At 39.6% G+C, this 25,034-nt stretch overlaps 1 protein-coding gene across 2 annotated transcripts in view; it reads left to right on the top strand.

Moving 5' to 3' along the window:
• Window positions 1-25,034, top strand: part of CACNA2D3 (calcium voltage-gated channel auxiliary subunit alpha2delta 3) — a 1,103,218-nt gene that overhangs the window by 459,622 nt on the left and 618,562 nt on the right. For both annotated transcript variants that reach the window (XM_072599035.1, XM_072599036.1), the window contains exons 6-8: window positions 1,820-1,951; window positions 12,245-12,305; window positions 12,401-12,551. In XM_072599035.1, the coding sequence (XP_072455136.1) occupies window positions 1,820-1,951; window positions 12,245-12,305; window positions 12,401-12,551 (344 nt within the window). The remainder of the gene's footprint in view (window positions 1-1,819; window positions 1,952-12,244; window positions 12,306-12,400; window positions 12,552-25,034) is intronic.

Raw genomic sequence — 25,034 nt, 5'->3', positions numbered from 1 at the left:
GCTGCTCTGTTTGTACTTGTGAGAAGGAGGGGCCAGGTATCTCATATCTAGACCTGATTCTGCTCTTGACCATAAAACTCCTGAATCTTTTTGCTGAAAGAGGAGATGGAGAGGATGTCCTATTTAATCTGGCACAGCCCAACCTGGACCTATATGACACAACTTTGTTAACACTGGAAAGACCAGTTTCATCAACTGACAACAATTTGCTTGGTCCTTCACACCCTGGTTATGCCAGGCACTGACCTTGGTGCTGGAGATACAAAGAGAAACCTAAGAATAAAACATTCTGTGGGGACATAGAGCATGCAAACGAGGAGGAGAAAGAGAAGCAAAGGAGGATCCATAGTAGTAAGTGTATTATTCATAATAATAGTAGTGGTTGACATGAGAGTAGAAATAAGAATAATGAGGGTTTTACTGCAGCAGCAGTAAACATGATGATAGGACAGCACTGATACTACTAACAACAAGAAATAGCTTGGCGTCATATAGAGAATTGACTCCAAAGTCAGGAAAACTTGGATTTTAGTTTCTCCTTATATACTGGCTATGCGTCCCTGATTAAATCATTGCAGGATACATTGTAGAGAAGATGCAGTCTTGCTTTGGAAGAAGAAGTTTTCTCACTTGGGAGTTCCCTATACCAATAAAATCTCAGGTCTACTCCCTATCTCAACAAAAATATTTATAATAATATCAGCTAATATTTATGTAGAATTGTAAGGTTTGCAAACCACTTTAGCTCCATTATCTTATAGCTATTAAGTTGTAGAGAGAGAGCACTTACAATCAAGGTGATCAGAAAGCCTCCCCATAAGTCTGGGCCTCTCCTCTGAGTTCCAGTTTGTAAGAGGCAGAGGTGAGGAAGGGGGGCACCCTTGGAGTGGAGGACTACCCATGTAAAAGAGTCTAGAGATGGAATACCACATTCAGAAAATAGCAACTCTATCGGAGTGGTTGGTACATAGAATATATGAATGATAGTAATGTGAAACAAGCCTGCAGGACAAGTAGCCAGATTCTGAAGGGTTTTAAATGCCCAAACAAGGAGTCGATATTTTATCCTACAAGTAATAGTGAGCCATTGAAGCTTCAAGGGAAAGATAAGGTCCAAATTGTGCCTTAGGAATGGCTACTAATTTTCCATAGAAAAGAAAGAAGGTTCAACTGCAGTTCAACTGTGCATCTCCCCCCTCATTTACAAACACTCAATTGAGATTATGTCACTTGTCCAAGTTCACACAGAGAATGTCAGAGATAAGACTTGAACTCAGGTCTTCTTTCTCAAGACTATTCTAACTCTAGTTAATCCTATCAAGTCAGAGTTGACCTTATGAGCTCCTTTCTTTAGAGTCAGAGAGTATTGCTTCAAATCCATTCCACTTCATGATGGTTTCTAGTAATCTTCTGAATATTACAATGCATTTTATATGAAATTATTTCAAGACATTTCAAGTGTTACTTAGGTAAACCACTCAATGTATTTTCTTTTTGATTAGTCCACATATAGTTCATATCCATCCAACCACACTGGTATGATTTAGTTGATCTGTGATTTTTAATGGCATAAATAGTCATTCACAAAAGTGAGACTTTCAAAACAGAACCCGCCATGTCCTCCTGACTAAATTGTAGGATGGGATACCAGGAAGAAGGTGTTCTCCTTGAAACTGCCGGAGACTCTCTTGCTAATTTTCCTCCTCCCTCTCATTTCTCATCTGAAGTAAACTTTCCTAAGGGAAAATAGCCACATGATCCAAGGTGATCAATAACCATGCCTCTTCCTTCTTGTCTCCTCTCTTTTCTATTCTTTCAGATCCTGCAATTGTCAATGGTGTGTACTGGTCAGAGTCCTTAAACAAAGTCTTTGTAGACAATTTTGACCGGGACCCTTCTCTGATATGGCAGTATTTTGGAAGTGCAAAGGGATTCTTCAGACAGTATCCAGGTGAGTAAGCAAACACATTAGAAAATTAGACTTGGAGTCTAGTGGTGCCAACATTTCAAAGTAGTTCACTTTCTCCTCCTCCTCATTAGACTTTTACTCCAACAGCTTCTTGTTCCACTGTCTGACAATGGCTGGAAGTGGTCTTAGATTCTTGGAAGCTATCAATCAACAGATATTTACAAAAAACCTACTGTGTGCTAGGAACTAGGGAGATGGATACCCCTCAATGGCACAATTCCTATCATTGGGGAGCTTTGATTCAACTGAGAATCTAATGACAGAGGGACACAAGTTCCAATAGGTCCTACTGAGTTGGGCAGGCTTTGCCTAGCAGAAATCCAGGGGGACACCCAGAGCTTCACTATATTCTGCTTCGGGAACAAAGACTCATCACCTGGAAACCGAGCACTTGGCAGTGCATTTTTGGCCATATGGGTTTATTAAATCATATCTTAGAGCCAAGATCTCATAGGTTCATAGATGTAGAGCTGAAAGGGCTATTTAAGGCACAATCCCTCACCATCTTTATTAAGCCACAGAAATGTTAATGCTGTAATTTTAATAACCTCTAACTAGCAATTCTAGAGAGCTTTAAGATTTGCAAAGTGTTTTTCATCTATTGTCTCATATTTCCCACAACAACTTTAGGAATTTGGTGCTATTATTATCCCTACTTTTTCAGATGAAGCAACATGACTTGTCCAAAGTCACTCAGCTAGCATCAGAAATAAGAATCCAACCCAGGTCTCAATGACACTAAATCCAGCAGTCCCTCTATGATACCACTGTAGACAGAACCTTAAATCCCAGATTCCCCCATCCCATTTCTTCCTGCTCCTGAACTTGATGATGCTACAAATAATGACAGAGAATTTTCTCCTGAGTAATGATGAAGGCCTTCTGGGAACACCTCTGACTCCGGCACTTGTACAGTCCCTTCATTATCTCTCCTTTTCCTCTGTACCTTCTTCTCGACACCATCTTCTTGGTAACAAGAAGGTTCTATAGCGTGTTGGACTGGAGGCTGAGACTTCACTTCAAGCCTAGTTTTTGTTACTTATTTGCTTGGTAAGCCATATGACTTCTTTTGACTCAGTTTTGTTTCACTGGAGCTAGTGGTATCTTCTCAGTAACCTATTTTGCACCTGAGAAAACTGAGATTCATTGAGGGGAAAGTGACCTGCTGAGAATCACACAAGATAGAAGTAGCAATCAGGACTTGAACCCAGATCCCCCAACTTCAAATATAACTTTCTTCCTATTGCTCATGCTGCTGGCCCTAACATTGTATTTGCAGAAAGGGTCCCTGCCCCAGTGAAACCAGGAGTCCATGAAGAACTGGAGGCAGAGAAGTAGCAAAGAATTGATTACAAGGGACTGGGGTGGCTTCTCTTGTTTGTAACAGACTCAGGGTGTGCTCAACTCCAACATAACCTGCAGTGAATTGGCTCCTTGGATCCAAGCAACCTTGGAGGCCTAATCTGAACCCCAGATGGAGGGGGATAGTTACTGTCATCCTGGATTACTGGGATCTGAAGATATGACCCTGCAAAAGCAGCCCACCCCTCCCCCTGATCTTCAGCAGGAATCAGGAAGTCTTGCTGATTACGACAAACACGCTCCCCAAGCACCAGCAAACGCAATTCACCGAATTGGACCACGTTTGTCAGAGACCCTGCCTAGCCTCCCTTTCTCAAGCAGGTGTGGCCTTCAGGGCTTTCCTGGGCTGCTGGTTGTCTGCAATGGCAGGGAGATTTCATTCTGGCTTTGTTTGAATTTTAATTAAAACGGGAAGTTTTAATTTTGCTTACAAGTTGTAAGAACGTGACTTCGGGCTACAATTGTACTGGCATTCCAGCTGTAGAAATCCTCTAAAGGAAGTAAAAAAGAAGAGAAAGCTCCACATAATCTTCAAGCAATTATGGGGAGTCATTTATGTTTTCCTTAAGTAAAACCAAGCACCTGCTCTTTTAGTGCAGTGAACTCACACACGTTTCCTGTTGTCAGGCCTCTTGATGGCATTGCTGGCAGGAGGACCTGGCCTGGGACGCATCCCTTTATGACAGTTTCATGGCCAGTTTTCTCTAGATGTTCCATGGTGTTCTGCTCCCTAGTCACACTCACACAGCCCATCTCAGGGCTTCTATCAACTTGAAAAACAAACAATTCACTGCAGTCAATTTGACAGGAAGCACAGGGCTAAGAAGGGCTTAGGTCCAGCATGGCAGTCTGTTTAAAGGAGAGGAAAGAAGATAAATCTTAGGACAGAGGCTACTAAAATTATGGCATGATTTGGGAGAAGCTTATGTGGGAAACCAAGGAAAATCTTAGCCTTGGTGTGGAGTTCAGTCATTGTGGGAGAGGAAAAAAAAGAATAATTCTGGGCCTAATCTGTCCTAGCTAGATTGCCACAGTAAGTTGTGATTACTGTGATTTAGAAAGGAAGGAACAAAAACCCTGATCGTAGGGTGATCTTTCCTTATGAGACATGTTTAATGGTGCCTACTGGAGTATGAAGAGCTTGGATTTGAAATCAGAGGATATGGGTTTGAAGCCCTGCTGTGCCATTTTCTCTGTGAGAGGCAACATGGCTGGAGAGATAGAGTCTAGACTTGTCAGGAAAATGGGTTTGAATCCTGCCTCAGATCATTATTAGCTGTGCGACTTTGAGCATGTCACTTAAGTTCTCGGAGCCCCAGGGACCTCATTTCTACAGTTGAGAAAATGGTAGCATCTCCTCCCAGGGTTGTGATGAGGGTCACGTGAAATAACCCACGGAAAGTACTTTGAAAACCTCAGAGTAGTGATATCAAACTCAAAGAGAAATGGGGCCATTAGACCATGCTGACAGCTGCAGATCTACTTTGAAAACCATATATTCCATTATCTTTGGCCTATTGTATCTGATTGATTTTGTTAACTATTTCACAATTCCATTTGGATGTGGTTCATGTCCACTCAGGAATGGTGCCCATTAAAGCACCAAATGAATGCAAGTAACTATTACTATTTTTATCATTATTAGTTTTTTCGCAGTTGAGGTTAAGTGACTTGTCCAGGGTCACACAGCTAGTTGGGTCAAGTGTCTGAGGCTGAATATGAACTCAGGTCCTTCTGACTGCAGGGCTGATGCTCTGTCCACTGCACCAACTAAGTGCCCCATGAGAGGTATTATGAAGGCAAGTTGATTTTTCTCTCTGGACCTCAGTTTCCTTATCTGTAATATATTCAACTAGATGACCTATAAGATTCCTTATAGGTTGAGTTTGATTATTATCATTTGGGTAAACATGGGCAGGTCATTTCAGTTCTCTAGGCCTCAGTTTCTTCAGCTGTGAAATTGGATGCTATTCCAGAAATGTACAGAAAGCATCAAAGGTTCCTAGTGAAATTATTTTCTTCCATCATCCTTTGTATGATGTGTGTTACAGGAAAGGGGAAAGCTAATTAAAAGTCATGGGTGGCAGGAAGGGTGATAGTACAAAAACCAAGGGGCTCTTGGCTTTGAAACCTATAAAAGCCACTTCAGTTTGATGAATCAAGGCCATATCCCAAACTCTGTCACATTTGTATTCATGTTGTCCTCCAGCTTCCTTCCTGGCTCACTCTCAGTGACAGGTGGGTAGTGACTGATGGCAGAGTTACGCTCCTTTGCCCACTCATCAGGTCAAGCCCTAGGAAAATCATCTCCCCAAACTCCAGTCCATCATTTTCATAGTGCCTCCATTGTTACTTATTCATTTATAATCAAGCATAGTCTTTTGAGAGATTGATAAAAGAGAGAACGGACAATTGAAGGTGAAGGAGATTTTCGTGGAGGATAAAAAGGCAGCTTTTGGAAAGGTGCAGAAATGCCCCAGTTCTCCTGCCATAATGAATGGAAGTCTATGGGATTTTATCTTCAAGATATGTTAATCCTAACCCTTGTAAAATGTGTGTTTTTTGTTTTAGAAATATGTGAGTCATGAGCCATTGGATGTTTTTAAGGATTATGAACTCTCTGAGGACAGATCCTGTGCCTTAGTCATCTTTGTATACCCCCAAACCCCATATTCCCCCCACCCCATGCACACACATGCATAGAAACACACATACATCTCACTGCCTAACACCCTTGCACATAATATCCTCTCCATTCCCCCCACCCCCACCATAGTCAATTAATATCAACTTATATGAAGAATTAGATCCAGGGAGAAACATAATATTAAACCTATATTAGATGTCAGCATTGACTTTTTGGTCATGCCAACAATTCCCTAGCAGTGTGTATTAGCCAGGTTTGGCATCTTAGGAAATAGCTAGCCAGACATACCCACATTTGCCTACCATAGAATTTATTGCATAATATACAAACCATAGGCCTTTTCCCTTATGCATAAAGCATACCAGAAATAATGTGTCTTCTTTGACCCACTGTGCTGCCATGTGCTGGGTCATCCTCTACAGACTAGACCAGTAGAATGAGGCAGTACCTTCTCCCAGAAAGTCATCTCTATATAGACAGTAGCAGTTGATGGTCCAAATGAGCAAGGAGTTTCATTCTAGACTGAGCAGACCACCATCTCCTATGACTGTACCAATCATGGTGGGTTGGGAAAATGTAGGCACTGGGAGACTTTCTTTGGGGCCAAAGCTAGACTTGTGGAGGTTTATTAATCATTTTGTTTGTCTCTGTATGTCCTTCTTCATCCTGTGAATGAAGGGGAGAGGTTTCCCAATAATTGGGAAACAGTTACCTCCTCTAAAACATAAACAAGTCGTGGTAATTCAGCCTTTGCTGAGAATCCCCCTCATACCTTCAGGCAGCTCAATCCACTTTTGATCAGCTCTTATTGTTAGAAACTTCTCTTTATATTGAGCCTAAATCTGAGCCTTTATTGCTCCCACTGAGTGTTGCTACTTCCCACTTCTGGGGCCAAACAGGTCTACAGGCTATTCTTGACTACACTTCAAATATTGGGAGGTAAATATTGTTCCTCTAAATCTACTGTTCACCAGAATCACTCCTTTTATCAGTCCCTCCAAACTGCAACCTCCTAGGATCATCAATTCAGAATGGAAGAGTCACTAGAGGACCTTTATTTTAGATATGAAGAACACAGGTCAAGACAGTTTCAGTGACTTGTCCAAGATCACACAGTTCATTGGTAGAAGACCTGGAATTCCCAGTCGGATCCTCTTTTCATTATAAGGCATGGTTCCATCTTTTTTTTTCCCATGGAGCCTCTTCCTTTCCAATGGATTCCTCCAATTAACTGACTAGTTGACACTATTAAACTTGAAGGACCAGTCTTGTCAACTGGTGCAAATATTAGTTGGTCCTTTGAGGTTTTCATAAATCCCTGTCCTTTGAATGTTGAAAGCACAGGTCTGATGCCCCTCCCTACCCCAAGAAGTTGCTTGGCTCCTTATTGCCTCTAGGGTAAAACAAGAATGCCTCTTTTGGGTACTTTGAGTCCTTACAGTCAGGTTCCTTTTATCCTTCAAGGCTGATTGTACTTTTTCATGTCGTTATTTCTCTGATGGCATGGTCTTCTTTGGCAATGAAGGAAAAACACACACACATCTTTTTTCCTCTACATCTCTTCATATTCTAACCTGTGAATAGCATCCTTTCTCCCACCTCTGGGTCTTTTCATTGGCTTTCTCTCATGTCTCCTCATCTCCAACTCTCAGAATCTCTAATTCCCTTCAAGGTTTAGCTCAAGAGCTGCCTCCTACAAGAGATCCTCCCTGATAATCCATTCCTTAATGACATCTCCCCCAAATTATTGTATTTATTTTGTGTGTCAAGAAATATATGGAGAAGGCCATTAAGACAGGAAGACCTGAGTTCAAGTTTTGCCTCCCTCTGACACATTCTGGCTATGTGACCTTTGCCATGTGAATTCATTTCTCAATGACCCAGGCAACTCCTTAAGAATATTAAATGCAGAATATTTGTTGATTGAAATGAATGGAAAGAATACCATCTCTGGGTTTTCCTGATGCTGAATGGAATATTCACAAGTCCAGATTCCCTGTCTCCCTTTCTTCTCGTTACATAAATGCACACTCACATATACACATATGTGTATACACACATCTTCTGCATATTCATATATACTTTGCTGGCTTCCTGTTATCTGTATTCATTTTGCACGTCCTCCATCTTTCTCCTCTCCTCCCATTCTGTCCAGTAGAATGTGACCCTGAGGGTCAGAACACTTGTGTCCTCAGTGCCTAATGCCACCTCTGACACTTAGTAGGTATTTAATAAATGAGTATTAAATTGAAATGACTTGAACCTGAGTACAGATATCATAGTGGTTGCTATTTGAACTAGGTACCTCCGCCTTATCAATTTCCTTCCTATTATAACTCACAATTGAACTTAGTACTCTTGGTCATGGTGCAGAGATACTGTGACCTATCAGCTAGTAGATATACTGTTCCTCTTTAAGCCTGCCTAAGATGACATTGGATAGCTATGTGGTACAGTGGAGTACAGCTATGTGGTACAGTGTACAGTGGTACATCTTCATGACTCAAATCTGGTCTCCAACACTTACTAACTGTGTGACCCTGGATAAGTCACTTCACCCTGTTTACCTCGGTTCCTCCTCTATAAAATGAACTGAAGAAGAAATGGCAAACCACTCTAGTATCTTTGCTAAGAAAACCACAAAAAGGGTCAGGAAGAGTCAGACACTCCTAAAAAGACTCAACATCAACCCAGAAAAAGTCTCTGCTGGCATGAGAACAGTTCACTAAAACTCCCAGGTCTTTTCTGGATGAATTGCTGTTGAGCGTCATTTTATTCCAGGAAGATGAATTTTTGAACACAAGCATAAAACTTTACACTGATCATTATTACATTTCATCATTAATTTTGTCCCAACTTTCTGGCCTGTTAAGAGTGTTTTGAATCTTCAGTCTGTCCTTTGTATGCAAGCTGCCTTTTCTAGCCTTGTTTGACTGCTTCTTTGGCAAGTAGGCTCTCTACATTTTTGTCCATGTGACTGAACTGACCAAAACATTAATTAAACATAATAGGATTAAGCACAAATCCTTGGGCCCTGCTCTGGAAATGTCCTACCAAGTAGACATTATAAAATCATGGTTCTAGAGCCAGGAGGAACCTTGGAAGTCACCTAGACTACCCTTCAATTTAGAGCTAAAGAAACAGGCCCAGGAACATGAAGTAACCTGCCTCTGATCACATAAGCATCAGCAGAAATTTGAACTCGGGTCCTTTGACACCACAAGCAGTGTTCTATTCGTTTTTCTGTGTTAAAACATAATGATGACTCTTTGTTCTGGCCATGCTGTCACCTCCATTCTAGTGTTTTCTAATTCTAGTATTTTCTAGCTCATATCACTCAAGCTTTCTTATCAGAATCACGGATGATTGTGTCAATTGGCCTACTGAAATGTAATTCAATGATACCTAAAGCATTTCCTTGATCTATTGACTGGTAGTGACCCAATAAAAAAGAGGAAATCGGGTCAGACTGGGCATGACTGGCTTTGATCTTTGGGGTTACCAAACCATACAAACTCTTCCTAACACAGAAAGCTTAGCCAATAACAGATCAAACAAGAAAAGCCTTCCAGTATACAGCAAGAGGGTTGGTCTGAGAGGCAAACAAAGGGAAGCAAACAATGCCATCTGAAAGGTAAGACTAGAGGGGAGAGGTAATGGTGGAAATGGGCCTTCAAGGATATACAAGAACAAGATTCCCCATTGTATACTGGCTGTAGTCATGTGGTATTCACTTATATTCAAGCATTGAAGTTCAGGAAGACCTGAGTTTGAGTCCTGCTTCAGATATGTACTAGCTGTGTAATTCTGGTCAAGTCATTCATTTCTCTGTACCTCAGTTTATTCACCTGTAAAATGGGAGGCTCAAAACTTTTAAAGGTCTCTTCCAGGTCTAATTCTATGATCTTATGAGGGAAGGTTTCTCAAAGATTGTATGTTAGGAAATAGGTGACAGTGGAGTTACTCAAATTAGTTATAGACTTTGAAAATCATTTGACTAAATAAAAAAGAAAATAACTTTGGTAATTATAAGTATTCACTCTATTCAGTTCAACAAGTGTTGAGCCTGATACCTGGAATTTTATTAAGGTAGGGGACTTCATGGAGGGGGAAATCCATCTAGTAATGTAGATAGACATCTTCTTTTCCACTTATAGTTTTAAATCATTGCCTAGGGTCACACAGCCAATATGTTAGGGGTGAAGATTGAATACAAATCTTTCTGATACCAAGGTCATCTCTCTATCCAAGAGGCTACTCTCCCTCTTTGCAAAGACAAACAGATCCCACCCTCAAGGAACTTAAAATTCAGGGGTGGTGAGGTCACTAGTAAGTGGAGAAGCTCTTGATTATAAGAGCACCTGAGCTAACCACTGCAAGGAGGGAGCAAAAGTTGCATGAAGCAGAAGTGAGAAGGGATAACATTCCTTATGGGAGATTTGGAGGACACCTATGGAAGACAGTTTGTGCAGAAACAAAGGCATCTTTCTAGGGAAAAAAAATCAGATTATTCAAAAAAAGAGTGTACAAATCACTTTAAAATATCTATTGGGCCTGAACGTGTCTTTGTTTCTAGGATAAGCACTTACATACTTATCCCCTCTTAATCCAAGAAGTGGGTATGGTAAATACTGTTATTTCTATTTTAAAGATGAGGAAACTGAGGCCAGGGAGGTTAAAGTCATTTTTGTGATCACAAAGGTAGTAAGTACTGAAGTGAGATCTTGAACCTTGGCCTTCTGCCTCCAAGCCTAAGACCTTTCCCTCTAAACCAAACTTCCTCTCACTTTCCCATTCAGTAGCACTTTACCACCATTTTCTCACTGATTTCCTGGTCTTAAAGACTTCCAATACATGAACTTTCAGGTTTTTTAAAAAATATCTTTCTGCCTCTTATTTACTTAGACTGCAGTGAATAGACAATGAGATGCACTGGTAAAGGGAAGGTCAAATTAGGATTGAGCCTTTTTTATGTTCAGAGATGAGTTTATATGAAGAAGCTTTCCTCTGCATTTAGCTCTGCCTCGGTGTGACCTAGACCATTTAAATCAACTCAGACTTCTTTAAAAACCTCAAAGATTATTTAGATGTGTAGCCCTCATAATAACTCACTTTCATTTGATTCTCTAAAGGCCAGTTCTGTAGGTTCTATTTGGGTTTGACGTTCCTGGTCTAGACAATTACCCTGATTTTATACGTAAGGAAACTAAGGCCCAGAAAGGTGAACAGGCTTATGTAAAGTCACAAAACAGTAAATGGCAAGCTGGAATTGGAACACAAGACCTTGGAGTCCTGTGTTACACACCTCAGTCTTTCTTTGGTCTTTGGGTTGAATTCCACGGCCACTGAGATCCTTTTCAGCTCTCAAATTCTATGATTCTGGGACTTATGTCTCTTTGTTTAATGGTAGGCATGTACCTATATGGCTATTCTCTGGGGGCATTTCCCTACTTCTTCTACAAATGAAAATTCCAACTTCCCTATCATCATAGGATTGTAGGACTGGGAGAAATCCTAACACCATTTAGTGTAACTCTCTCGTGAGAAAATTGAGTCCCAGTGAGGTTAAGTTACTTGTTCAAGGTCACCCAGGTCATATGGATCTGAGTGGGGATTTGAACAATTGTTCTGCGTCTCTCAAACCTCTACACTCTTTTGCCTATATCATACTACCTCAATATAGGGGGCCATTTTATTTGATCTTAATATAGAAAACAAGGCCAAAAAATCTTGATTTGAAAAACAGCATTGGGTGGGGGAAGAGGCTTGTGGATAGTCGGTGCTGCAGACCTGGGATTGTATTCCCTCTCACCCTCAGACTGGAGACATTACCTCATCAGGCCGAAGTGATCTGGGGCAAGATGTCTGACATCAAGCCTATGAGTGATGCCATCAGACCTGACGATTGCTGGCTGCTATGAGACTCATAGCATGGGCAATGGGGAAATTAATTTGGCGAACTATCTTATTAGGCCAGTGGAGAGGATGAAGTCTGACTCTTGCTTCATGGACAGAGCAGGGCTGCAGAGGGCTTCACTCGACAGTTGGGCTTTTGAACAGCTGAGCTGATGATTATATTTCCTGTAGGGAGATTTCCTCCAAGCACTTTTCCAGAGCTGGATATCTCTGTGTGACGAGCAACAACCCTTAGTCTTTACATGCAAGTTTTAAGCATATCTGTTCAATCAGCAAAGCTGGACGAGCTCTGAATGCTACTTACAACATTGGAACTTGCCTGTTTTCTTATAACCCAATTTTTCTTATAGGTATTAAATGGGAACCAGATGAGAATGGAGTCATTGCGTTTGACTGCAGAAACCGAAAATGGTAGGCAACACAATCAATCCCTGAAATTTATTAAAGGAAAGCAAAAAGGGAACATTCTAGGAGTAATATTTTTTAAATTTTGACTTTTGATCTAGGTATATCCAAGCTGCCACTTCTCCCAAAGATGTTGTTATCTTAGTGGACGTGAGTGGCAGCATGAAAGGACTACGCTTGACCATTGCCAAGCAAACAGTATCTTCCATTTTGGATACCCTTGGAGACGATGACTTTTTCAACATCATTGCTGTGAGTCCGTCTGTTTCATTTTAGCTATGCGTTTCATTTTTACTTCCTGTCTTCTGATATCATTGAGCTAGCTTTGGTAGTTGCATTGCAAATGTGGAATCTATAAACCAGGACTGTTGGACTGGGGCTGACCATCCTCCACTGCTGGAAGGCACAACCAACTCATCATTACTTTGGAGAGTTGAGGTTGACTTTGTTCAAGGTTCAGCTCCAGGGTCACTTCTTATATGACATGTCTCCTCATTCCCTTGGTTTCTAGACTTTTGGAAAGTATTTTGAACTTTTTGGTACTTACTTAACTTCACATATGTTATTACCATACTCATTACCTCTCCCTCTCTCTCTCCATCCTGTACAATGGAAGCTTTTTGAGATTAGAGGCTGCTTTATTTTTGTTTTATATCAATAGTGCAAAACCTGAAACTTAACAAATATTTAATTAATGCTAGATGAAAAAGTGAGTGAATGAATGAATGAAATGAAACCTTATGGGACAATGGATCTATATGATCAAATGGGCTTTCAGGGAATGATTCCACTCCTAACCTATGACTGTTTAGATTTTATTGTTTTTTGGTTGTTTCAGTCATGTTGAATGCATCATGACCCTATTTGAGGTTTTCTTGGTAAAGATACTTAAGTGCTTTGCTATTTCCTCCTCCAGCTCATTTTACAGATGAGGAAACTGAGTCAAATAGGGTTAAGTGATAGGTTCACACAACTGATACATGTCTGAGGCTAGATTTGATCTCAGGAAGGCAAGTCCTCCTGACTGTAGACCTGGTACTCAACCCACTGTGCCACCTAGCCGCCCAGTCTATGATAGGCCGTTGTGTCTAGATGAATACAACATCTTTTAGTTTAGATACTGTATTCTCCAGAATTAGATGATGAGACAAAGTTCTACAGATATATGTTAAGTTTATTAATATAAGACAGCACGGTAACATTGGGCTGAGAGTCAGGAACACCTGAATTCAAATCTAGCCGAAGATACTCACTGGCTATATGACCCTAGGCAAATTAAACTTTGATTACCTCAGTTTCTGATCTGTAAGATGAAGATTATAATGGTGACTACCTCCTAGGGTTGTTGTGAGGATCAAATGAGATCATTGCAAAGCACTTAGCACAGTGTCTGGAACATAGTAAGTGTTATAGAAATATTACCTATTATTACGACTTATCATATGGCAATACTTTTAACTTGAGTATACTACCAAAGTTTTGTTTTTCAGCCATATCCTTTACTCCATTGTCTTCCTCATATGGTTGAGATTGTATCTCCCACATTATCTGAACAAAAATTCAAGTTACAAAGCTTATGTTCCCTTGTTTCTGAAGGCCTTTACATTTTCACTTAACCACTGGACTGGTCACCTTGGTCAAAGTTTATCTGAGTAAAGAGCGGGGTGAAAAATCCTAAGAGAAGGTGGTCATTCTGAAGGACAGAATTGGGATTACAGAAACCATTATTTACATATTCTATTAGGGTTATTTTTGATGAGAGACAGAGAGAGAGGGAGAAAGGGAGGGAGAAAGAAGGAGAGGGAGAGGGAGAGGGAGAGGGAGAGGGAGAGGGAGAGGGAGAGGGAGAGAGAGAGAGAGAGAGGAAGGAAGGAAGGATGGAGCCTGAGCACAATCATGCTGTATCACTGAATTCTACATGGAAAGGATAATGAATCGTTTTCTGTTTTACTCTCTTTTCAAGCATAAGGAAAGAGAGAAAGTTATGTAGGATGAGATTGAGGAAAAAACCTTGTGTCTGGTGAGAGGATCTGGCTCAACATGCCATTTGCTTGTTGGTCTTTATAGTTCCGAGGGCAATGGTTACAACAGTTCTTCAGGAAAGTTACTAGCAACAAGACTGTCAAAGCAAGGAAGATGTCACCTCCAACAAGTAGGGAGAGCATGACAATTGTTCAGTGACCTACAAAGAGTGTGCAATCTTTGTGTTTCTGACTTTATTTCTGTGATCACTATCTATGTCAACATACGCATTATTTTCCCTTATGGAAACAAAGCAAAAGGGGTCTCAGGGACAGACCTCTCTACTTTTTAGGGCACCCAGAAAAATAAAATGTCTTTTTACCAAAAATAGAACAAGAGGTTCACAATGTGAAAACAAAGGGGACAAAAAAGTATCCAATGTGAGAAATTATTATTACCCTATGTCAGTGGGTGCAGAAGGGTAGGAAAATGTCACCCAGGTAAGAAAGCACAACTGAATACTTAGAGCTAAGTACCTAATAGGAGGAAAGGGCAACTTCTCTGTCTTTAAAATCCTGATGATGTGACTCTCCAGGGGTCTTGGGTGACTGTGGTGAAAAGAAAAAGCTGAGTTATCATGGTTGGTTCAGGTTCCTTTCAAAGAGCACCAGATCAGCTATTTGTTGACCTAATAGTCAACAAATATGTCTAAGAGGAAGAAATAAAAATAATATTATTGTCAAAATTTGAGAGACCAACCATCTAGAAGAGTTTGAATTTCTGAGAGAGAGTTGGTAAAAAGACAACAGATTTTTCAGCCAGGAAAGTTTATGTACCCCAGTGATGATGGAGAGCTCCAATCATCTGGGCATCTGGTAGCATTCTGGCTTTGACCAAAGCAGAACAATTAATGACATCTTAACTTCCTTTAATCAGATTTTATTTTCCAGAAAGAAAAAGAAAGAATGAAAGAAAGAGGAGTAAAGGAGATTTCCAAGGCATTTACTCTGGAGAAGAATATGAAAGGCTTACATTAGATACCTTTCTATATTTGAAAGTTTGTGGAAATTGGATCAATCTTCACAGACACACAGAAACTGAGCTCAGAAGTCATTAATCCAAGCTCCTCCTAGTACAGACGAACAAGTTACAAAAGAGCCAGATAGAGGAATGACGTACCCAGGCTCCCATGAGAATGGCAGAGCTGGTCTTGAAATCCCAGTCTTCTGAAGGTCCCCAATCCGGTGCTTTTTCTACTGCTCTGAATCCTTTCTTCCTTTTGAACTAAATTGCAATGATTTTCTCTGCTTGGCCCCATTAGGCACCATGGATGAAGATAGAACAAGTGAAGTTGTTAAAAAAAAATGCCTCTTTAGGCTTCACTTCAGGAAGTGTTCCCTAATGATGAAAACTGTGCCAGAGTGGGAAGGACTGCCCTGGAAGGGCACAGCTTCTTCCATTACAGAATTCTTCTTGCAGATGCTGGATGAGCCCTTTGTGGGTTAGCGAAGGGAAATCTTATTCATGTATGATTGGGATTACCTGACCCTTAAAGTCCCTTCGAAGTCTGTCATTCTGGGACTCTGCCAGAGACCATGTGGGATTAAATTTAAGCTACAGAACAAAATGTGGGTTTATTCAGAAGTTACATTAACTTTCCTTCCTTCCCTCCTGCCTTCTCTTCCTTTCTTCTTTTCTCTTCTTTCCTCCTTTCCCTCTTTCCTTCCTTTACTCCTTCTTCCCTTCCCTCCTTCCTTTTCTTCTTTCTCTCTTTCCTTCCTTCCTTCCTTCCTTCCTTCCTTCCTTCCTTCCTTCCTTCCTTCCTTCCTTCCTTCCTTCCTTCCTTCCTTCCTTCCTTCCTTCCCTCCTTTCCTCCTCCCTTCCTTCCTCTGTTTCTTTACATCTTTTATATTTCTCAACTTTGTACTCCATATCCCTTCCAAGTTCCCATGTACCAACAGAAGCAACAGTTAAGATGGAAATCTCCCCAAAGCAAACCAGTATTAAAAATCATGTTTAATGCCCTGCCTCTTAGCCCTCCACCTCTGCCAAGAAGATGTGAGAAATAACAGGAAGTCATGTGCCTGAGCACTGTATCTTCACATGTTTAACTGACTGAAAAGAAGGGAGAGAACTGAGCCCTCCAAAAAAATGATGAGTGTCCGTGGGCCCCAAACTGTCACCTGCTGTTAAACTGTGTTGCATAAGGAGCCATTTCTTTCTTCGGTGGCAAATTTTTAGTGAGCTCGAACTTTGTATTTGCATATAAGAAAAGTTATTACAGCCTGCTAATCTCAACTGGAATATGCAAATGCTGCCTGATTGGTTGCCCTGTGTCCTAAAACATTTATTCTAATTTCTAAAGATAAGAGGTCATTAAATTGAGAAGATCTTTCTTATTTATCTTTAGTTAATTATTACTGAAGGATCAAAGGCTCAAAAGACGGAAAGCCTAATTACATTGGGAAGTCTTTATCGGGAGAGATTTATTGACCCACCATCAAAACTAATCTGTTCAAATAATCTGAGTTCATTAAGATGTACAAATATGTAAAGCAGAATTATTAAGCTATTTAAATAGCCATGTGTAGCCCATGCCTAGTAATAGAATTGTCTGTTATCGCACGATAGGCAAGAAGCAAATTAAGTGTTTTTGTTCACTCCCATAAAGAAGTACATTAGGGACATGGTGAGGTAGGCTGCGGTAGATTGGCAGGCCCAGGCCCTCAGGTGAAATCTCCAGTGTAGGCCTTGGTTGAAATTCCTGTTTTGCTAAGAATTACTTTGGTAACCTTGGGCAAGTCTTTTAATCACACTGGGCCCCTCTTCTTGAGAAGCAGTGTGGAACATTGGCTAGGTCCTGGACTCGGAGTCTGGGAGACTGAGATGTAGACAAATCATATATTCTTCCAAGGTTTGTGAACCTGGGCAAGTCACTGAATCTCTTCATCTGCAAATGAGTGACCGTGTTAGTTGAGGTTCAAATGAGACTGTGTCCATATGATGTTTGCCAAACCTTCCAATGCTCTTGAAATGGCAGTTGTTATCCATACCTGAGGGTCCTTCCAACTCAAAGTCATTGTTTTATATTCCTGTGGGGCACTATTAGGACACTGCTCTCCTGTGCCAGCCACTTAAGGCCTAAGAAGGTTAAAGGAGAGATGGGAATGGATAAATATATTGACATATTCATACATACCTGGGGTGAATCTCCACCTGGGATTGAATCAGGTTAAGGAATCATGTGGAAATTCTCCTCCACCAATGCCGATGAGTAACTTAGCCATAGTCTAGCCTTCAAAGGTAGCTTTGAGCATTGAGACATCAAGCAGCTTACCCAGGTTCACATAGCTAAGATCAGAGGACAGGAACCTGTGACATCTTACATCTAAGAGCAGCATATTCACCATGCCACATGACTTCTACATCAGATATCATCATATCATATTGTGTCATATTACGTCATGTCATATAGCATAATACATCTAGAACAATGACACTCTATATAGCATAATGCAGTATACTATACTATTACGTGGTACAATATGCTATGACATGCTCTGAGATAGCATAACATAGTGTACCGTAATCACATGTAATATGCACTTCCGTATTTATGTACATGTGAAATGTAACGTATTGGACATGGCTGCGTCTTGGATCTTGGAAGTATCAGAGGCTCCCATGAAGGAAAGTCTAATTACTTTGTGAATTCTTTTTCGGGAAAAACTAACAATAAAAATCAATGACATTAATAGTTATTTACACTATGGCATTTGTAAATATTAGTAAAATGATAATTATTTCAGTAATTATAAGAGCAGTTTGAATTTTTCACTGGAGAGCTTTTTTCGCATGCCTATTAAATTCCATTTCTCTATTGTGTGGTCAAGGCAGGAGTGAAAGAGATTTAAGTGGAAATCTCATTACAATATTACAGACACGAATGAAGAACTTCCTCAAAGCCCTGAAAGGGGAATGTCCCAATTGGCCAACTTCTGTGTGACTTTCAGGGTCTCTAAAATCCTTAGATGCTTTTGGCCCGTTTTCCTTTGGTCTGTTCTATTCACACCTGTTCCCAAACCTCTCCCCACACCCCAAGGAAATGTCCTGAATGTCCTTAGGACAAGACTTGTCCTCCTGACAGTGGGAGCTCCTGCTGAAGGTTGATCTGGTTCCTGTGCCAACAGCATGGGAACCTCTTTAGCCTATGAAATTAAATCAGTCTTTGTCACATAAGCCTGCCATCTATGATCCTAAGATATTGGGATGGCCTAAGGCTTCACGCTTTCTCAACCTTTCCTTGGCGAAAATGCTAACAAAGAACAGACTTCTTTAGAGACAAAAAGGTTCAGTGAAAATTGACTATCAATCAGCCTATCATTATTAATATTATTACACTCCTACTACAAGCCAGGTAGTATGATAATCATTGGGAAATGTGAAGAAGGACAAAAACATAGTCCCTGACCTCTAGGATCTTACTTGTATTGTGAGGGAGACTATGAGACTCTGAAAATAACTGGGGAGATAGAAGACGTATGCAAAGGTAAATGGGATGTGATCTTAGAGGTAAGACATTTGTTCCTGTAGGGAGTAGGGGGTGAAACTGGGAAAAGGCTTCTTGTAGAGGTAACATTCGAGATGAATCTCAAAGGATACCGACAAAAATAAGAGGCAGAGGGAAGGAGAGAATTCCAGACAGCAGACCCGGATCTGAAGACAGAAGGCCTGGATTCAAATACCATCTCTGCCAGTGACTCTGAGTGTGACCTTCAGGAAGCCATTTGACTTTTCTCAGCCTCCCTCTCCTCATCTGTAAAATTGGGGGATTGAACTTATTGGCCTTCACCACTCTAACTCTATGATCTTATAAACACTACCTATCTTACTGCATATGATTCTTGGTTTTGACTTGGGAAGCAATGATCACTGGCTCTTCCCATTTGTTTAAATATAATTAGCCCAACATTTGCATTGCTACAGTAAAAAGGGAAAAAAAGGACTCCAACGTGGGAGAAGGGCTTTGTTTGTTTAATGCTTTCTGTTAAGCCTGATTTGTGTATTTTACTAAGTTCACTCCCCAATGCATCTACACATTATGGGGAAAAGCTTCCAATTCAAGTCTTTCCAGAGCATAAACATAAAAAGATAATGTTAAAAATCGTTTTAGCTTTCATGGGCAGGTTATTGCAAAATCTATCTAAAATTGATGGGCTAGATGATTGAATTACAAAAGAATCGTTGAAATAGGAGACTGATTTTGTGCAGTCTCAGTTAAAATTTAAGGTCAGTTCATTGGTGCATGAACAGCGATGTCTGCGGCAGCGACAAGAGAAAGGCCTATTCCTCTGACTCACTTTGAAATGTAACTCCAAGCCATGCAGTAAATTAACAATATTACCATCAAAACCAGAGTGCTAATCCTGGCCAGGGTGGAATTTTTTTTAAAAAATGACTTTATAGAAGCATAAGCCACACATTAAGTGAACAAAATATCAACTAGGTCGAGATTGTTAAATCAATTGCAATGTCTCGGCCAAACTGTATTTTTTGCAAGCATGAATAGAGAAGGGCACTATTTGTGGGTTTGGCCCTGAACCTTTAGATCCCCTACTTTTACTATGCAGGCATAGTTTCACAGTCATATTCTCCATAGGTCATCCATGATGGATTCACTTCTTGAAATAATAGGCTTGGGTTCTAACATGGGGAGGTGACCCTGCCCTTTTGGATGAGTTGGTTTAGCACTTCTAATTGTATCCAGTTGTGTTTCAGATTATGGAATGAATGTTTTTAATGTGGAAGATCATGAAGGTGCCTTTGATTTGGGTGGAAAACTTGGGGTTGGTTTGATTCACTATATAATTGGTATGCCACATTTTACTTCTGGGAAGCTACTTAATAGAAGAAGAACTAATAAAATTATAAAATGTTTAACTGAATCCAAGCAACCCTGCCCAGAAATCTCGAAACACATTAGGGAGTTAATGTTTTTGATCTATTTTGTCTTTTAGGGTCACGTCATATCCTCTCACACTTGCTATTCAGTTGTATTTTTTCCTCTTAGACTGTTTTTCATCCTCATAAAGCTTCTGCCATCACCCTTTCCTGCCATCACCTTTTTTTATTTCCAGTACTTCCCATCAGTTTCTTGTTCTTTAACATGCAAAATTTCATTGACCATTTTCCTTTTTTATCCTTCTAATTTTCCCAGAGTAGAGTGGTTCTATCACAAGCTTCTTTTTGCTAAGCTCTGCTTATACTTGTAATGGTTTTATATTTGATGGACTTTGGACTGATGACAAGTTATTATCTTACGATCTCTCCTTTTATATTGAACGTTCTTCCCACTATGGTCCTAGTAGGTTAGATAATCACTTTTAGTCATTGAATAACATTCTTGGCATAGAAGTACATTTTCTGTAGGTTCACTGGGAAGTATTTTGGGGATATCTTGTGATTGTTTCATTCTTTACTCTCCTATCTCCAGCATCTGTGAACTTCTTGCACACAATAGGTGCTTACATGGATGAATCTGTAGGCTAACAGGGATGATATATCTTTTAACTATATTTTTTAAAATATTCTCATTTGATCGATCTAAAATTATGAATATTTTACATGATAACATTTATTACAAATGTCATGCTTAGATTTTGACACACCACTACTGTCTTGGCAAAAATTCATGGTGTATGGTGGTGATGGCCATCGTGATTCTTATTCTTCTCAGCTGCTTCAATGGAGTTCAGCTAAGAACAGTCCTGCAAATATCTGATAGAATTCTCTTACGTTATTGTGGTTCTTGCAATTACTCTAATTATTATCGGCCATTATGTTACCTATCTTTTGGCATTCATTATTTCTTTTGAATTTCATAACAAACCTGGCTTGTAGGTGATCCTGGCATTATTTTATGCAATGAGAGATGTGGAATCTGAGGGTGCTTTGTCCAAGGTCACAGAGCTCAGCTGGGTCATAAGTGGAGCTTGAACATCCTTGCTGAATACAGGTTCCCTGACTCTAGTTTTCTATCCACTGTTCCACTGCAAGGCTATGTTTTGTTTTTCTTTCTTTTGTGAATTAATCTCTCTCTCTTCTTCTTCTTGGTAATTCTTTGGTGGTTATTTGGGTCCAAGTGCAATGGTATTGGAGAACATAGAATAAAGGAAAGTTTCTTCTTCTAACTCATTAGATAGCAGCATCCAACAAAGTGACGTTGACAGGATATTGAACTGAATCTAATGAGATGAAATTGTATGGGGATAAATGCAAAATCATATATTTAGGTCTAAAAAAATCAACTTCACAAGCTGGAAAGACATGGTTTGTCTTTAACAGAGCTGAGCATTTTTTAAATTGAATTTCAAAGTCAATATGAATCAGATCTGTGATGTGGCAAATAAAAAAAAAGAGTAACAACATCTTGGGCTGCATTGAGACATGATGGTTCCACTTTACCAACAGTATTCAGAAGTAAAAGCAAATAGATGGTGCCAAAGATTATGGGCAGGACTATGAGGATGAGGATTGAGAAAAGGCCAAGGCTTTGGCAATTAAAAGGTCATTCTTCACTTTGGAGAGACTAGCTTCAGTTGAATGATGAGTGGAGAAGCCAGATTTTCATGGGGTTTCGAATCCAGTGAAAAGAGAGAAAGTGGAGGCTTGGAGTATAGACAACTTTCTCAAGGAATTAAGCAGATAAGAAGAGAGATATAGGATGGTACATTAATGTCATGGCCAAATCAAGTGAGGGTGCTTTAATGATCAGCGAAACATGGACCTGTTTGTACACAACAGGCAAAGAAGCAAGAGACAGGAAAGTATTAAATATTGTACAAGTAAGGATTATACTGGGAGCAATAAGCTATGATCTATCTGTCAGTATTTAGTATTTGGGGTAAGTATTTGTTAGTTATATTAATTTATGTTCCTCACTGTCTAGCTTAATATTTGCTGATTTGAGGAGTACAGTTGATTCTGTTTTATAGAATAAAATAAGGTAATACAGTCTCTATCATTGGGATTATATATCCTTAAGATAGTTGATGGTATTTGATGGAACATTTATCTGTTTCTGTTGTATTTTTATATCACAAAACATTAACAGCAGAATCGGTTACTTTTTCTGATTTTTATAGAAATCTGTTTCTTATTTTGCACTATGAAGATCTGAGATTTTTGGAGGCATTTGTCTTTTAGCTTTACATTTTGTATAGCTGATATAGGACTATGTAGATTAATGTACTATCGAAGAAAAAAAATCTTCATTTTTTCTTCCTTTAGAGAGTTCATTTTGGTAATTTGATTCTTCTTACATCTTCTCATTGACTACTGTAACTTTTTCAAGATTTTATACATTTATTATGCTATTATATCATGGCTATTTATACATTTTGTTGTCTTTATGATTTCTGGAATGAGCTCATTGAGCATAATTTAACCAATCCTATATCATTTCAGCCTCTTCTTTGTTCAGTACCTTTTGATCATTTTTCCCTATTGAATTTTTTATATTAAGTTATATAAATTTATTTCCCATCTTTTCTCCATTTATTTATAAATTCTTTAGAAATTAAGGGATTATCAATTTTTGTATGTTCTTTTCATTTTTGAAGGTTATCTTCCCTATTATATATGGAATACTCACACTGAGATCAGAGATCCATTTCAGTATTTGTGTGTGTGTGTGTGTGTGTGTGTGTGTGTGTGTGTGTGTGAGTTTATGGCTGCATGAAAGATAGGAGGTGAGAGAGAGAGAAAGAGAGAGAGAGAGAGAGAGAGAGAGAGAGAGAGAGAGAGAGAGAGAGAGAGAGAGAGAGACATCAGTTGGTTTTGAGCAATCCATTGAATGAAAAAAAAAATGTTTATTCTTCAACTTGAGGTATCCTACTGTGTTAAGCAGGTGTAGCTGTCCCCAAAAGTGATTGTTTTCCCTCTCCAAATCTTTTAAAAAAGTAGTTACTCTACTTTATCTGATATAACTTCTACATCGTTTACTGTTCTGGAGCTGTACCCAGAAACCTTGAGAGAACTCCATCTCTCACGTCACTCATCTTGATATTATTGTGTAACTTCCCATCATATCCCTAAGTCATCACTCAGGGAATAAAAACACAACCAGACTGCTCGGGACTTATTGTTGCCGAAGTTCCATTTCTTTTGCCAGATGCTGCCTCCTATTCTTTCTTGTTCTTTCTTCTCTTCCTTCCTGGCATTGTCTCTTCCTCCTTCCAATGTGATGACCTAGGGAAAGATATTCATTAATAGGACTCCACCATTGCTCTACTGTTGTTCCTTGCCTAGAATTTATACTGAAACAATTTAGTCATTCATAATTTTAAAATTCCCACATGCACACGCTGCCCAACCTCCTGTCAGAATTTACCTGGTAAGGTTTTACTTCTGGTTTCATTTGGCTATCAAAACATTTATGAAGACAATTCAACACAATAAACATTTGTTGAGTGACTACTTTGCACAAGGCTGAGCTTGGTTTCTTCTGTAGACATTTTTAGAATAATTACATATTGTCAAACATTCAATTTTTGCCTTATATTTTATGCTTAGTTAAAATAAGAGCCAATCTCCCTTGATTTTTTCATTATATCCCATCCTTGTTTTGAATGAAAAAATTGGTGCCATTGAATTGGTTTCCTTGATAGTTTACCACACCACTGTCCTTTAGATTCTTATAAAATCATTTGATTTTGTAGCTCTGAAGTAGATGTTGATTTGTCTGAAAAAAACTGCATCTCTTTTGGCACCTCGCAGATTCTGTTAATTTCTAATCTGTCCCTTAAATTCAATAATCCCGAGATTGATGCAATATGGTGCTCGAACGCTGGCTTGCATACTTGCAAGAGGCTGGTTACTCTTCCATTTTCTAGCAATGTCATGTACTTTACTTCGAATGGCATTGTTTTGAATGGTACTAAGCCAAATTCAAGTCAAATTGTCTTTTCTATGTGATTTTTTGCTGTTTCTTCTTCAGTTTCTACATTTTTGTCATCTACTGGAATGATTCTACTATTTAGTGAGTCTATATTTTTATTTCTATTTTCCAGCTCTAAGTTCATGTCTTTTGAATTTTTATTATTGTGTCGCTCATTTTTTTTAGTGATGACAGATCTCTTTCAGCCTTCTTTATTGCTGCTAGTTCCCCATTTTTCTTAGTGTTTATTGGTGAATTTTTTTATGGTATGTAACAGTTCAGATTCATTACTCACATAATTAATATAAATATATCATTTCCCCTTAATATATCCAGCAACGAAGGATGAACACAATCCTGTGAGTAGATACATCTGGCTGAATGGGAACCCAGATAGCTGGGTAACTCAACTCCTCTTCTGTCTGCCTCCCCCTCCTTTTCATTCTCCTCTCCAAAGGAAGGTAAATTTGGATGGCCAAAATATGCCCACCTGACTTGGGTTTTACTGGCTCCTCCCCTTCCCTTCCCTTCCCCTTGTCTTGTCCTTTCCCAAACCTTAAACCTACTGCACTCTGAAGCTGGGACACCAATTGGCCCCTACCTAAGAGCTCTTCTGGACCCTCCTAGCTTTAGAGCGAGATTAGCTATAGTAACTGCTGCTGTTTCCCTCCCAGTCTATTCAGTGAATGGCCTTTGCCTCACCCTGAATGACTACCTGCAAAGACCTTGGTCTAGAGGGCCCAAGGTCTCCCAGTGCATCCTGAGTCATCTCCAGTCATCCTCATGAATATCTGGTCACTGGATTCAGAAGGCTCTGGAGAAGTGAGGCTAGTGAC

The sequence above is a fragment of the Notamacropus eugenii genome, chromosome 3 (assembly GCF_028372415.1).
Source record: "Notamacropus eugenii isolate mMacEug1 chromosome 3, mMacEug1.pri_v2, whole genome shotgun sequence".
NCBI classification, from domain to species: Eukaryota; Metazoa; Chordata; class Mammalia; order Diprotodontia; family Macropodidae; genus Notamacropus; species Notamacropus eugenii.
This window is presented reverse-complemented; position numbering and strand designations above follow the sequence as displayed.